Source organism: Rana temporaria, chromosome 6 (assembly GCF_905171775.1).
Source record: "Rana temporaria chromosome 6, aRanTem1.1, whole genome shotgun sequence".
NCBI classification, from domain to species: domain Eukaryota; kingdom Metazoa; phylum Chordata; class Amphibia; order Anura; family Ranidae; genus Rana; species Rana temporaria.
The window spans coordinates 110,126,306-110,141,064 of record NC_053494.1 but is presented as its reverse complement, the minus strand read 5'-3'; the positions used below and the strand labels follow the sequence as shown (position 1 = coordinate 110,141,064).

The window sequence follows — 14,759 nt, the reverse complement described above, 5'->3', positions numbered from 1 at the left end:
TTAAAATATATATAATCTTAAAAACAAAAACTGAAGGAAAATAGTCTGTTCACTTTGCAAGGGAATTTTCCCTTAGTTTATATATGGCGGCTCCATTTGTTTTCTGTTTCATACTAAATACATGTTCTGCAAGTATAGAAGAATACCTATTGATCCTGATAGATATTCAGTATTCATGTAATTCCCTGTGTACTTAAAGCGGAGTTCCACTTGTTTTTTTAGTGTATTAAAAGTCAGCAGCTACAAAAAGTATAGCTGCTGACTTTTAATAAACATAGACAAAATAAATAGACACTCGCCTGTCCCATGGTCCAGCGATACAGCCACTCAGAGCCTCGCTCCTCTCCCCCTCCTCTCCATGCTGCTGTCATAGCAACTGTCTGTGGGCACCTGGCCCATGAAAGCTTGTGACTTCACTGCTGGGTGCTCACTGCGCATGCGCTAGTCGGGCTGTGCTCTGCTAGTGGCCAGGCAATCTTCTGGGTCATGTGATGTGTCCCAGAAGATTGCAGAGAGAGAGGGGCTGCCTAGAGGGAGAGGAGGAGTCGACTAGGCGGCCAAGAGATGGAAGCAGGAAGTGGGATACAAAGTCCCTCTCAAAGCAAGGTACCCACTCCCCCCCAAAAAAATTACAAATGTGGCATGTAAGGGGGCGAGGAGTGCTTAAAGCGGAAGTTCCACTTTTAGGTGGAACTCCGCTTTAACTGAATTTCTCAAACAATGTTGACAGGTTTAAAAGCTAATTTATATGAAGTATAAGGCCCCCTCTTACAACGCTGCTACTCTATATATACAGTAAAGTGAGTCAGAGTTGTCACCCTAGGTGAAGAAGGGGAAAAAATAAAATTATTGCAGCCAAAACATATAAGAAAAAAAACAACTGTCACTGCCCCTACCTATGACTGGTCTTTACAGCAAGGAGCATTGGAAGGGCGGACGCATGTCAACAAAAATAAACAGAATAACCAAGCTCAACTTACCAACCAATCAGCAACCAACTGAATTCACCTGTCTAACAGTGCGTTAAAAACAGGGGTTTAGTTGCAAAAAAACATATAACGACTGGTAAACCGCAAAAAAAATTTGGGCTTTAGAAACACTTTAGGTTTGACCCAGGGCACCCACAACAGGATAAATTTGTCAAATGTATACTATCACAGTGATATATACTGGCATCACCTAAAAATGTTTTCCTAGTAAAAATTACAACAATACCAGCAATCATACTGTATATCAATAGATCACCTACATTGCACTGTAGGGTGTGTTGTGGGTCTGCCAATGCTGGATGCAGAAAATCTGGAATCTGCCCTACAGGTTTAAAGGACTGTTAGGTTACTCAGTAGACTTACTAAGGTATGTTCATAGGGCTTGTTTTGTAATTTTTAGAATTTTAGTAGTCAGAAAAATACCTCAATAGTGCACACTACTATGTGACAACTCTTGGACATATTTTTCAGTTTTTTATTTGTGATTCTGTTAATGTACATTGCTAAAAAACAGAAATAGTTTGAATGGTTTGGAAATCTGCCACCTGCTTCAAAACTCAAAACAAAATCATTTAGAAAATGTTATAAATTCACATAGTGTAATATTGTTGTTGAAGACGATCATACACAAAACAATACACATATGCACATATACTACAGGAAAGTGAAAATAAAATCTCTTGAAGGAGGAACTAAACTAAACGAATAAACTTAAAAATGCTAACAAAAACACATTTTATTATTATGCAAACATTTGAAATTGATGTTCAATTTACATTTTTTTTGTGACATTTTAGGGTACACCAGGTTTCCGAGGTCCCCCAGGCAGCAATGGAATTCCAGGCGAAAAGGTATTTAAATAGAACCTTCTCAGGCTATTATATTAATTATGAAATTATATTATAGCGTTTAAGCCATTATAACCATCTGTGTGTTAATAGGGACCTCCTGGAGAACGTGGAGCTCCAGGCAGCGCTGGACCAAGGGGAAGTTCTGGTGAATCTGGAAGAGATGGAATTCCTGGACCACCCGGAATGAGGGTAAATATGTATTCTATGTATTTATAATCATAATTTGCATCTATTAAATATTACAGCAGCATTTTTTGCATAATTACATATATGTGTAAGTATATGTACATTTTTGTGATGTTGGTGTACAAAGCCCAGATATAAGGAAATAATATAAACACTATTGATTGTTTATTCTTATGAAGACAGAACTAACTGCTTTTTCTCCTTAGGTTAAAAAGCTTAGGGACGTACCTAACTAGAATCTGTAAATTGTTACTTTTGTCATTGATTGTAAAACTGCATGGTCATTATGGACACCTGTCAATGTAAAATCTGTGTGCTGCCTACCACCTAGATCAGGTGTGAACAAAAAGAAGAAATGTCTCCCCTGGGACTTTGTAACAGCCAAAAAGATAATGGTGGTGAATGATTTATCTAAAAAAATAGAATTTTATTATTTTTATATCTGTACAAAAAATATAAAAGCTGAATAAAAAATAAGCAAATCACTGCACTCTTGACACCTAGATCTGGGGTAGGTAACATTTGAGAGGTGGAGATCTACCTGAAAAACAAGAAAGAGATCAAAAATCAATGAGGTTTGCCACACTACCTGACAGGTAGATCGCAATCGATGGGTTGCCGACCCTGACCAAGATCTTCAAAACACTCCTATTTTTTTTTTTTTTTTTAAATTGTTTATTTAAAGATTTTTAAGTCATACAAAGTAATAACAAAATCCAGACATTTGATTGATCGAGAGTATAGGAAATAAACAATCACATTGTCAGCATGGAACATACAGGTCCGGATGTATACATGTTTGTTATAACAATAAAAGAAATTAGGAATTAAGTAGCGAGTTCAACAAGAACAGCTAATCATGGCTCTGCTAAGTAGAAACCTATATAGACAAACTATGACCTATACATAGGAGAAATAAAAAGCGAGAAAAGAAAGAAAGGGATATTATCCTATATGAAGCAGTGGGGGGATATGGGCAATGGGTACTCTGTTATGGTGGGGTGAGATGAGGCTCTGTGTTATTCAAAACACTCCTAGTGTAACTAAAATTGTAAAAAAATATGCACCATTTTGGTTCCTGTGACTATGCTTTGGTGAAGGTTAATTTTGATTGGGAAAAATAGGTAATTTTAAAAACATTATAGACTATTACTATGGGTAGCCTTTGAATGTCCCACTTAAACTAGTTTATCTTTGTTACTAAGCCCTTTTAGTTAGTTCTACCCTGTTCAGTGAGAGTGCTGTAGTGGTTGAAAACAGCACTTTCATTCGATAAGGGGTAGAAATTGGTAAATCTTTATTCTAAAATTAAAGATATCAAGCCCCTAGTAACAAAGTGAAACAAGTTTTGTAGGGGCACACGTATCAGGATTTTATGTGTAAAAAATATGCCTATCAACCAATTTATAAATTCTAGTTTTGTTTGGTATGGAGATTTGTTGACAATAGTCTTGCTTAGAATATGGTGTGCATTACTGACAAACTGTGGCGACGGAACTATATGTTTTGTTTCTTTACCTGTTTTGGATGCTAACCATTGCCTTCTTCTATATTGTAGGGTTCTACTGGAAGTCCTGGTGGTCCTGGATCTGATGGCAAACCAGGGCCCCAAGTAAGTGTTCAAACAGTATAACTTTAGATAGAACCAAAAAGGTTTCAAGTGGAACTAACTCTCCTATTGTTTTCAGCCAGGGAAGCTGCCATCTTGACCTCTGTTTAATTTTTAACTGCCATGATGCTGTACATGTGATCATTTATGACACCAGCTATTGTATAGTTTGACAGTTTGGCTACTAGCACAATCAATGTGACAGTTACATTCCGGAAATGTAATTTTTTTAAACTTTTCTGTTTAGAAATAAAAATGTATGAATTTTCACTACTTAAAATGTCCAATCTTCTATGTAAGGGTCCTGCTGGAGAATCTGGACGATCTGGTAACCCCGGTCCACCAGGGTCAAGAGGTTCACCTGGAGTCATGGGTTTTCCTGGTCCAAAGGGTAATGAGGTTAGTGCTTTCTAATGTTTACAAAATGGCATGCTTGTTGTAAATCTTATAAACATTTAAAACAAAACTGATATTTGAAGTTTGCATTGCTTTTGGCAAGTTGAATCAGTAGCCAACAAATTTCCTTGGCATCCCAAGTGGCAGGATATCCCCACTAAAATTCCCAGTATTGTCTAGCCGCTATGGTGATTACAAAAACTGAGATAAACAGTACAGCTGGAAAACGCATTTATAAAGAACTGCCTTTCTAGCCTTATGGCAGAAGACCACAACTGAAAATCTTGCAACTGAATACTTTGAGAGATTTAAAATGTTACTGGGTTATTGAACCCATTAGTGACCCTTAGTTTTAGATTATTGGCCTTTAACATATGATATCACTTCTACGTTAACTATGTGTGTCTTATTTTAGGGTCAACCTGGTAAAAATGGAGAAAGGGGTGGTCCTGGATCTGCTGGACCACAGGTAAGTGTTGTGCTTTTTATATTAATTATATTTCGAGTGTTTTTATTCCTATAATCTAATATGCCTTTTTTTTCTTTATCAGGGTCTTCCTGGGAAGAGCGGTGACTCGGGAGCCCAGGGTCCTCCGGGTGCAGCAGTAAGTACTGTTATCGCTATGTAGAATGAGCAGGAATATATAAACTCACATTTCTGAGGTCCAGTCAATATTCAAAGTTAGGCAAAATTGAATAAAATCTAGAATACCACCTGACCATTTTCAAAGAAAATTAAAATAATAGCACACACTTGTTGAACAATAAGTGTGCAATAGATGCTTAACACAAATATCACAGAGTTTTTTTTAACTATGAATGTTTTTAAAAGGCAAGGGGGCACAATAATCTATGATGAAATAAAGGGTATTTTGTAGGATTACAAGAAATAACATTTGACGTTTAACAGGGTTGTAATGTGCATCAGTTATGCTGCCTAAACCTTGTACTTTGGTCTAAAATATTACTGTATGTCGTTTAAAAATGAAAGATGTTTCAGTTTCAGACAAATATCACTTACAACCTTCTAAAATGTCAAACTTAGTTCTGGTTGTAGTTTTCAAGAGCAATTGAAATACTGTAGAACAGAAACAGTTCCATAGTAAAGTAAATAGCCTTGCAAATAAAATGAATATATCAGTGTAGTTTTATTCACAATAATGCACATTATCAGCTCTGTTATATTGTTACTGGAAATGTTAAAGCTGATGTTATTGTGGTGTCTTTTGCCAGAAAATCATCAGCATGAAGATTGTTTAGCTAATGCTGCAATGATAGCTGGAAGAAGACATAATATACTATCCCTGTTATAAAATTTAGATTAAGTTTTGGTATTACTATTATCATATACACATATGAAGCTTAAAGGTGGTGGATTAATGACATTAGTGACATTGTAATTAATTGCTGAGGCAATAACTTAGAAGATACTAAGAAGATAACAAATCAATACCTAGATCCAAACACTAATAGTTCCTATTTGCTATTACTAATATACCGTTTATCTTTTGTAGGGGCCTACAGGTGAACGAGGAGAACCAGGAGCACCTGGACAAGCTGGCTTCCAGGTATTGCCAGACCTTTTTTTGTAACCTGTTTATAAAAACAATACATTTTCCAGCCTGTTAATATTTATATTTACTGTAGTACAAAACACAAATGAGTGATATAGTTCTTGAGCATGTAATTAATATTCAAATTCCTAAATATTTTATTGACATCATGTGAATGTTACCTTCTATAGCTGGTATAGCCACATTTTTGCATCTAGCTACATTAAATTGTAAAACATTTTTAAAGCAAAGCGCATTTAAGATTTTATAGTCAGGCCATCCAACAATTATTGATATTTTGGACCAGACACTGGATATCGGCATGAGGCTTATTTGTTCAATCACTACACTGGATATTTCAAATCCTCTTATGTTTTTCCTATTTAATCAGCATTTTGGAAAAATAAATGTGTTCATATATGTCATATATGTTGATTTCAAATTGGGTACTAAAGTTTGCATGAGGCAAAAGTTTAAAAGATGCGACATTGGAATAATATTAATTATGTATTATTTTGACAGGGCCTGCCAGGATCTCCTGGACCCGCCGGAGAAAATGGAAAACCTGGTGAAGCAGTAAGTTACACTTTCACTCCCTTATAAAGTCTGATATATGTGTACCCTAAAAAATTATTTCTTTGAATGTAAGTATTTATGTATTTTGAGTAAACTGCTCCATAATACATATATCCAATCTATGTTACTTGCAGGGACCTAAAGGTGAAGTTGGTGGTCCTGGAACCCCAGGTGGCAAAGTGAGTTCTAGATTCATAAATTCTAATTAACCTTTTTATTGACTGTATACCTTTTAGTTGGTAGTGGGTGCCATTGTCTATGGAAATATATACTTTATTCATCTGAGCCTGGCTATTGCTTATTGGTCTCAGTCATCAATTTAGGATACATTAACAATGGATGCGATCATTGCATTTTAAAGATATATAGGGGAATACATTTAGAATATGAGCCTTGGGGTTTAATAAAAATGTTATATAAAAATGGTGCCAATTGAAATATAAGTACATGCTCCAGAAACAAGAGCATTTTTGTTGTTTTGGGGGGTTCAGAACATTAGGGGTCATACTAAGTCTGCTTACAACAAAAAACACTTACAAAGAAACCATGCTTCTAAGTGCTGCTAGTGTATTTCATATATAGAAGATGATAAGCTCTAATCAGTGTTCATGCCACAAAGCCTAAAAGACTTAGGCTTCATGTACATGGAACGTTGTTCAACCTCTCCTGAACGATTTAACTTGACAGCTAGAAACCAGTGTCTAAAAACGGCCGTTTTGGCGCGTTTACATGCTGTGTTTAGCCGCGTTTGCGTCGAGAAGCATTTGAATTTTTTTATTTTTATATTTGTTAAAATGAAAAACGTCTGTAAATGAAACACTACTAAACGTGAGTTGCCCTGTTTAGCAGAGTTTGGCACTTCAACTGCCTCTAAACACAGCTTCTGAATGCATTTTTTTGGGTTACAGAAAAAGCCTTTAAACACAACTGACTAGAAACGACTATAAATGAACCAGTGTACATGTACTGATAAGATAACATAGGGGAAAGTTCAGGAGCAGTTTAAAAAAATGCCCAACTGCTCCTAAACTTCAGTTTACCAGCAACAGTGTACATGAGGCCTAAATGGACATATTTTGGAACATCTCTTTACAAATTAAAAACTACATAAAACTGGCTATTTTTTTCAAGGAATAAATTCATGACAAGATTCACTAGTCAACCCACAGTAAATATTTGTTAATGCAAAAGTATGTTTTTTTTTAAGGCTTCCATTGATTGTCTTTTATGCAATCTTTCTTATTTGTTTCTTTTTTACCTGATTAACACATTAGATGGGTGGTTAAAACCCATCTCGAGAGTGGATATGGTTAATAAGAGTGTTGTAAAACCCTTTATAATAGTCACAGAGTGCTGCAGATGAGGTGAGATGATGATTGCTTGGCATTGTGCTTATTTTTAAACAAGGGGGTGTCCATGGAAACAGTTAATTCTCTTTCTTTTAAATAACCTGCCAGGTGCAAGGTGTGTGGTGCTGATATTGGCTTTTTGGCTTTGAAATCTTTGAGGAAATAGTGCTACTTGTTTGTAGAAAATACCCTAAGTGCCAGTTCACACTACCACGACTTGGGATCCAACTTGTGTCGCCCCAAGTCGCCCCAAGTCACGCGACATGAGAAATTCAATTGAGCCGTCTTAATGTACACTACTGAAGTCGCTCCGACTTCAGAAAAGGTTCCTGTACTACTTCAAGGTGACTTCCAGGCAACTTGTACCCATAGATTTCAATGGAAGTTGCCTCCAAAGTCAGATCACATCTTAACTGAAGCAACTTTACTGGAAAAGAAAATTGTTTACCCAGGCAAACCCCTCCCTCCCACAGAGCTGATTATTCTGTGATTGGCCACAGCTAAAGTCACCTGTCCTGGAGGCAACTTCAAGACACGTTGTAAGTTGCTCCAAGTTGCGCTGAAGTCACGCTGAAGGCGCCTTGTAAAGTAGCGCTGTAAGTTGGGTTGCCCCTGTGTGAACCGGCACTAAATGGTTATGAGAATGGTAAAGAAAGAAACAAGGCAGTAAGGAACAACAGAAGTTGTTGTCATTTAGCTAGTATATTATACTCACTGTAAGTGGGGATATCATAGTTTGCTCAAGTACTTTTGTCATATACTGTAGAAAGTAAGCATTAAGTATATAAGTGACATGTTACGGGGCACTAATATGATATAAATATTATATAATTTATGTTCTCCATCTTAGGGTGAAAATGGCATTCCCGGTGAAAGAGGTCTGCAAGGTCCTCCTGGAACTACTGGTACTAGAGGTGCTTCTGGTCCTCCAGGTCCAGATGGCGGGAAGGTAATAACAAATAACAGAAATAAAAAAAATAAAAAAGATGAGTTACTGAGCCTTCAGAAATGTATTAGGTGGGGTAAAATCATGTTAGGTATGGGTATTTTGTATTTGTTTATTTATTGATGCTTTATTTTGATAGTAGCAGTTCTATTTTAGCTATAACATCAGGGATGGGTACTTAAAGTCTTCTCTGAACAATTCAAGTTTACTTCTGTATAGGGTATGTACAGAGTATGTAAAATAACATTTCTTGCTAGGCAGTTTAATCCTGTAGATATGTAGGGAGATTCAGCTGTGAGGGCTTTTATTTAAAAATGTAAGAATACCACTTCCCAACCAATGCATACATATGTGTGCATTTATCTGCAGGATCAATATGCTTTATATACAGTAGAACTTAATGCTGCACCCATTTAGCTCATTTTGTTTATTCTTTTGAAAAAGGAAGAAAAAATATAACACAAATATAAAGACAAATGATTTATCTAGAGACAATAAAGCTTATGTTGTTTAAAATGCGTTTTAAACTCACTCATGTGGAACACACACAGGGACCTGCTGGACCACCTGGGCCCGGTGGTGCAATGGGACCACCTGGTCTTCAAGGCATGCCTGGAGAAAGAGGAGGCTTTGGAAATCCTGGGCCAAAAGGTGAAAAGGTCAGTATCAAGCTTTAATTTATGTATTGATTTTTTCACACAATATATACAGATGTGTTTTGTCCTAATTAAATAACTTTTTTTTTAGGGAGAAGGTGGAAGCAGAGGCGGAGATGGATCACCTGGAAAAGATGGATTGAGAGTGAGTTTGTGTAGCCCAGTATAATGTATTAGAAAACACATCTGCTCAGGTGTGTGTTTTGGGTCCTGCACAAGAAAAGGACATGTTGTTTAATGTACATGATTATGTACATATGGCACATAAGTAATATAGCATTATGGCACGTAAGTAACTTTTTTTTTATGCTCTGAGATTTATAAAAGCTAATGTCTGTTTTTTTTAAATCAGTGTTCACTAATTTATAAAGTGTTTAATTTTTAAAAAAGTATGAACAAGACCACTTGATAATGGTGGTAGTCCCAAAGCAATAAACCCCTTAAAAAGTGTGAAGGAATACAGTCAGTCATTAGTAATCTTTCAAACCTTAAACCAGGGGAAGCCAAAAACCCTTCATTTCTTCCAACAGGGAAATAATTACTTTGGGATCCCCCATGGCAATCAGATAATCCCAACATTGTAAAATGTCACTTCTAAATATTTGTGACCACTCTTTCCAATTACACAACCTCTTTTGTCAAAGTTTAACCTTTTTGTTGGGAAACAGCACCCAAAACATTTGTTGTGTGTAATGGTGTACATCCTATTACTGTCAGGCAACTGCTTCTGGCAAAAAACAAAGATTTATTACCCCCTTTCAGAGCTGTCAGATACTGTCTAGAGCAGTGGTCATCAACTTTGTCCGCAGGGCCCACTAACAGGCCATATTTTATGTATTACCTTGGGGAGATGCAGACTAGAATACTGCAATCACTGAGCAGCAAATGATATCACCTGTGATGTATTTCAGTTATCTTGCAAACCTGGCCTGTTAGTGGGCCCTGAGGACATGGTTGATGACCGCTGGTCTAGAGTGACTATCTCATGGGGCTTTTAAGTTTATCAGCAGTCTCCACTACTGAAAAAGGTTGTGCTGCTCTCTCACACCATTCTTCCCTCTGTGCCATTCACAAAACTCTTATTACTACTCACACACAAACAGAGCAACCACACTACCATGCATTTTGGTGGGACACGATTTAAAAATCATGCCAGTCTTTGCCTGTTAAGAAATTGAAAAATCATTGCAGCACCTTTTTTGCATGTTTTAAAAGCATAGAGCTACCTAATAAAAATGCAACACATGGGAACTTGCAAAAAGCACTTGTGCTCAGACACACTTCCTTGTGTGAACAAGCCCTCAGAGTTGTGTGCCCCAGGATTGTGCACAATTTTAAAAGGGTTCCTTGACTTAAAAAGACAGGTTGAAAAACACTGCTTCAAACCCTGTTCACACCAATTCTCAGTAGAGTGCGTTACAATGCATAAAAATGCATGTTATGTGTCATCCCACTCTTTTCAATGGGACTAAGTCCCATACAGGTTCATCTAAAAAAAATGAATATCATCAAAAAGTGCATTTACTTCAGTAATTTAATTTAAAAAGTGAAACTCATATAATTTATATAGATGTGTTACACACAGAGTGATATATTTAAAGCATTACTTTCTTTTAATTTTCATGATTATGGCTTACAGATAGTGAAAACCCACAATTCAGTATCTCAGAAAATTTGAATATTACATAAGACCAAAAAAAATTAAAAATACATTTTTGTTACAGAAATGTTGGCTTACAGAAAAGTATGTATGTATAGTATAGTATAGTATAGTATAGTAAGCATTCAATACTTGGTCAGGGCTCCTTTTGCACGAATTACTGCATTAATGCCACAATACATGGAGGTGATCAGCCTGTGGCACTGCTGAGGTGTTATGGAAGCCCAGGTTTCTTTGATAGTGGCTTCCAGCTTGTCTGCATTGTTGGGTCTGGTGTCTTTCATCTTCCTCTTAACAATACCCCACAGATTCTCAATTGGGGTTTAGGTCAGGCGAGTTTGCTGGCCAATCAAGCACAGTGATACCATGATCATTAAACCAGGTATTGGTAGTTTTGGCAGTGTTGGCAGGTGCCAAGTCCTGCTGGAAAATAAAATTAGCATCTCCATAAAGCTGGTCAGCAGAGGGAAGCATGAAGTGCTCTAGAATTTCCTGGTAGAGGGCTGCGCTGACTGGACCTCATGCAACTTAATATTGTAATATTCTATTTTTCAGAGAAACTGAATTCTGGGTTTTCACTAGCTGTAAGCCATAATCATCAAAAGAATGCTTAACATATATCACTCTGTGTGTAACGCATCTATATAAAATATATGAGTTTCACTTTTTGAACTTCATTAATTTATTTCTGTAACTTTTTGATGATATTTTAATTTCATGAGATACACCTGTAGATGTGGTGCATTATAAAAAATACTTCAGATGCATTTATTCAACTGTCAATGTGCATTGGGGGCCAATTGAAGACAATGGGAGTGCATAAAAAGTGCTGCAAATAAATGATTACTCAGACCTCACAAAAGGCCACGTGCTCTTCCTTTTCACACCTCCCTGGATGCTAGGCACATCATTTGAGAAAATGCATGATGAAAATGCATGTAGATGCATGAAAAATGGCACTGAAAATGCATGAAACCTGAAGAAAGAAATCCACTTACAATATGTATGTGCTATTAGAGCTATTGGTAAAGCTCATAAGCAGTGTTAACCAATCGGCAACTCTCTCTGGACTTGCTGAGGTGTCTTTACTCATGTGATGCAGACCTTGGACATAGTGGACTACAGGCCTGCAGAAATAATATTATTAATTTATTGATATATTTGGGGTAATGTATACTATAGCAGTCTAGTATTGATAGATTTAGGGGTGATAGGGAGCATAGAAGAAGTATTAATACTTTTTTTTATTATAATCTATAAAATATTTACTGTACAATGTTTCCAAAAATGTGTAACATAGATAGCTAATTAATGGTAATACATTGTGAAATTTGTGTTTGAAGAGCCTGAGAAAAAAATTCAGCCAGATTCAGCTATCACAGTTTCAATTTATTGAGATCCAGCATAAAATACTTATTTTTTTTTATTATTATTATTTAGGGTTCTACTGGCCCCATTGGCCCCCCTGGTCCTGCTGGTCCATCTGGAGACAAGGTAATGCAACTGTTCAAATGTGATGTGTTAATTTAACCATGTTTAAAATTGTCCTTTACAACCCATTTAAGGGTGCTATAATCTAGTTTAGATTGTAATCTGTATACCATATATTTACATTCAAATGTTTTATTAAAGGGAAAGTTTTGGAATAAATACACCATTTAGTAAGAGATAGGTATCAAACAATGTCTGACTACTATTCTGTCTATTTTATTTTTGTATGTACTGTCCTGAAGAGTGCAAATGATCCACAACAGTTTTCAGCTGTTACAATCCAAAGGCCTCCTTGATATTTCTGAACATTTAAAAAATAGTTCTAGAAGCACTTTTTTTGCCATAGGTGCTTTAATGTAAACATTTTGCAAATGGGCTTCTGAAGCACAAATTAAAACTAATACATTGGGCCAGATTCACAAAGAGATACGACGGTGTATCTACAGATACACCATCGTATCTCTGACTTACACTGGTCCTATCTATGCGCCTGATTCATAGAATCAGTTACGCATAGATAGGGCTAGATCCGACAGTGTTACACTGTTTTACACTGTCGGATCTATTTTTAAATTTAAAAATGGCGCCGGGGGGCGTTCCTGCTGATTTACGATAAATAATATGTAAATCAGCGAGATACGCAAATTCACGAACGTACGCGGACCCGACGCAGTCTTCTTACGACGTTTCCGTAGCGGCGTACCCGTCGTATACTTACTCCTTCTTTTATCAGGCGCAGCCAATGTTAAGTATAGCCGGCGTTCCCGCGTCGAATTTGAATTTTTTAACGTCGTTTGCGTAAGTCGTTCTCGAATACGGACGGACGTCGTTTACGTAAGCGTCGAAACCACTGACGTCCTAGCGACGTCAGTGGGAGCAATGCACGCTGGAAAATTTCGCGGACGGCGCCTGCGCATTTAAATCGGCGCGGGAACGCGCCTGATTTAAATAGTACACTCCCCTAGCCGCGGAATTTGAATTCCGCCGGGGGTTAGGATCCGCCGTCGCAAGTTTGGAGGTAAGTTGTTTGTGAATTAGCCACTTGCCTCCTAAACTTGCAGGAGCGGATCTTAATTCACGTAGATCGAGCGGATCTATAGATCCGCTGCGCTACGTGAATCTGGCCCATTGTGAGTAGACTTAAAGTGTATCTAAGGTAAAAACAAAACACACTGGTTAGCAGGGCTGCTGTTAGAAATTACGGGGGCCCCATACAGCTTACCTAACGGGGTCCCACTCCCCCCTCGCCACAAAATACCAAATCATATTTTAGCTAAAAATATACACTAAAATCATTATTATGTGATGTATTTATCGGCCCCTTCTCCTGCTCTCCATCCTGAAACATTCTCTTGTATGCCTGAAGCAGCTTCTGGCGGGAGAGGAGGGAAGCCGGAAAGCTGCAGGGAAGAGGGGTGCAAAGGGGGAACCCGGAAAGCAGGAGGATGGGGGCTCGGAACTGATCCCCCTGCAGCACAGCTGGAGGGAGGGAGGGAGTGGAGGAGAAGCCAGAAGCGCTGTAGGAGGAGGCAGAAGAGTATCAGTGTCTGCAGTAAGACAGTAGAGCTGGCCCTCCTGCTCAGCAGGTGCCCGGGCCCCCCTTATGTACTGAGGGCTGGCTGTTCTATCTTATCAGTGGCCCTGCTGGTTAGTGCAAATAAAACTTATTTATAAAAAAAAATTTATAAACGTTGTACTTACAAACGTTAACTTGGATCAAGGCATAAACCTCCTCCTGCAGGGTACCAGATGGCAACAAACTTTGCTATGTCTACTCTCACTACAGACATACCCCACTTTTAAGTACACAATGGGGTTTATTTACTAAAGTTGGAAATTGCAAAATCAGGCTCACTTCTGCATGGAAAGCAATGAGCTTCTTACCCCAGCTTGTTCAATTAAGCTTTGGTAATAAAACCTGGAAGCTCATTGGTTTCTTTGCAGAAGTGAGTCTGATTTTGCACTTTCCAGCTTTAGTAAATAAACCCCAATGTGTACTTAAAAGTGGGGTATGCCTGTAAGCAATCAACATAAGGAGAGGGCAGGAGTGCAGATAACATGCTTCTGGAAATAACAATAGAAAAACTGAAATCATTCGCTAGTTAGCAAATACCAATATTGTATCCTGGAAAATGAAGCATTCTACCAACATGTTCTGCAGCCATGCCCCTTCATCAGAGCTAGTCAACCCTGCTGAAGAAGCACGGCCCCTCTCCTGTTCTCCATAACATAGAGAGGAAGGAATGTTGTAGTCCACAGTGAGAGCTGGGAATAATGTTAACCGATAAGACTGCAGCACAGGAATATAACAGTTCACAATATTTCTGACAGGATCAACAGTGTGCTTTTTACACTTACCAAACAGATATAACAAAACAAATTCAATGGCATTGTTAAAAGAACAAAAGTGAGCAAATGCACAAAGCTCACTGTTGAGGTTTCCATACATTTTATGTGATCCTATGTACATTTACATTTTAATATATCTCTTGACTAA

At 37.6% G+C, this 14,759-nt stretch overlaps 1 protein-coding gene across 1 annotated transcript in view; it reads left to right on the top strand.

Moving 5' to 3' along the window:
* The window catches only part of COL3A1 (collagen type III alpha 1 chain), a 108,828-nt gene that overhangs the window by 75,186 nt on the left and 18,883 nt on the right, over positions 1-14,759 (top strand). Inside the window, exons 21-33 of the mRNA XM_040357174.1 lie at positions 1,787-1,840; positions 1,931-2,029; positions 3,585-3,638; positions 3,936-4,034; positions 4,447-4,500; positions 4,583-4,636; positions 5,546-5,599; positions 6,107-6,160; positions 6,295-6,339; positions 8,360-8,458; positions 9,007-9,114; positions 9,203-9,256; positions 12,212-12,265. Coding sequence (XP_040213108.1) covers positions 1,787-1,840; positions 1,931-2,029; positions 3,585-3,638; positions 3,936-4,034; positions 4,447-4,500; positions 4,583-4,636; positions 5,546-5,599; positions 6,107-6,160; positions 6,295-6,339; positions 8,360-8,458; positions 9,007-9,114; positions 9,203-9,256; positions 12,212-12,265 — 882 coding nt within the window. The remainder of the gene's footprint in view (positions 1-1,786; positions 1,841-1,930; positions 2,030-3,584; positions 3,639-3,935; positions 4,035-4,446; positions 4,501-4,582; positions 4,637-5,545; positions 5,600-6,106; positions 6,161-6,294; positions 6,340-8,359; positions 8,459-9,006; positions 9,115-9,202; positions 9,257-12,211; positions 12,266-14,759) is intronic.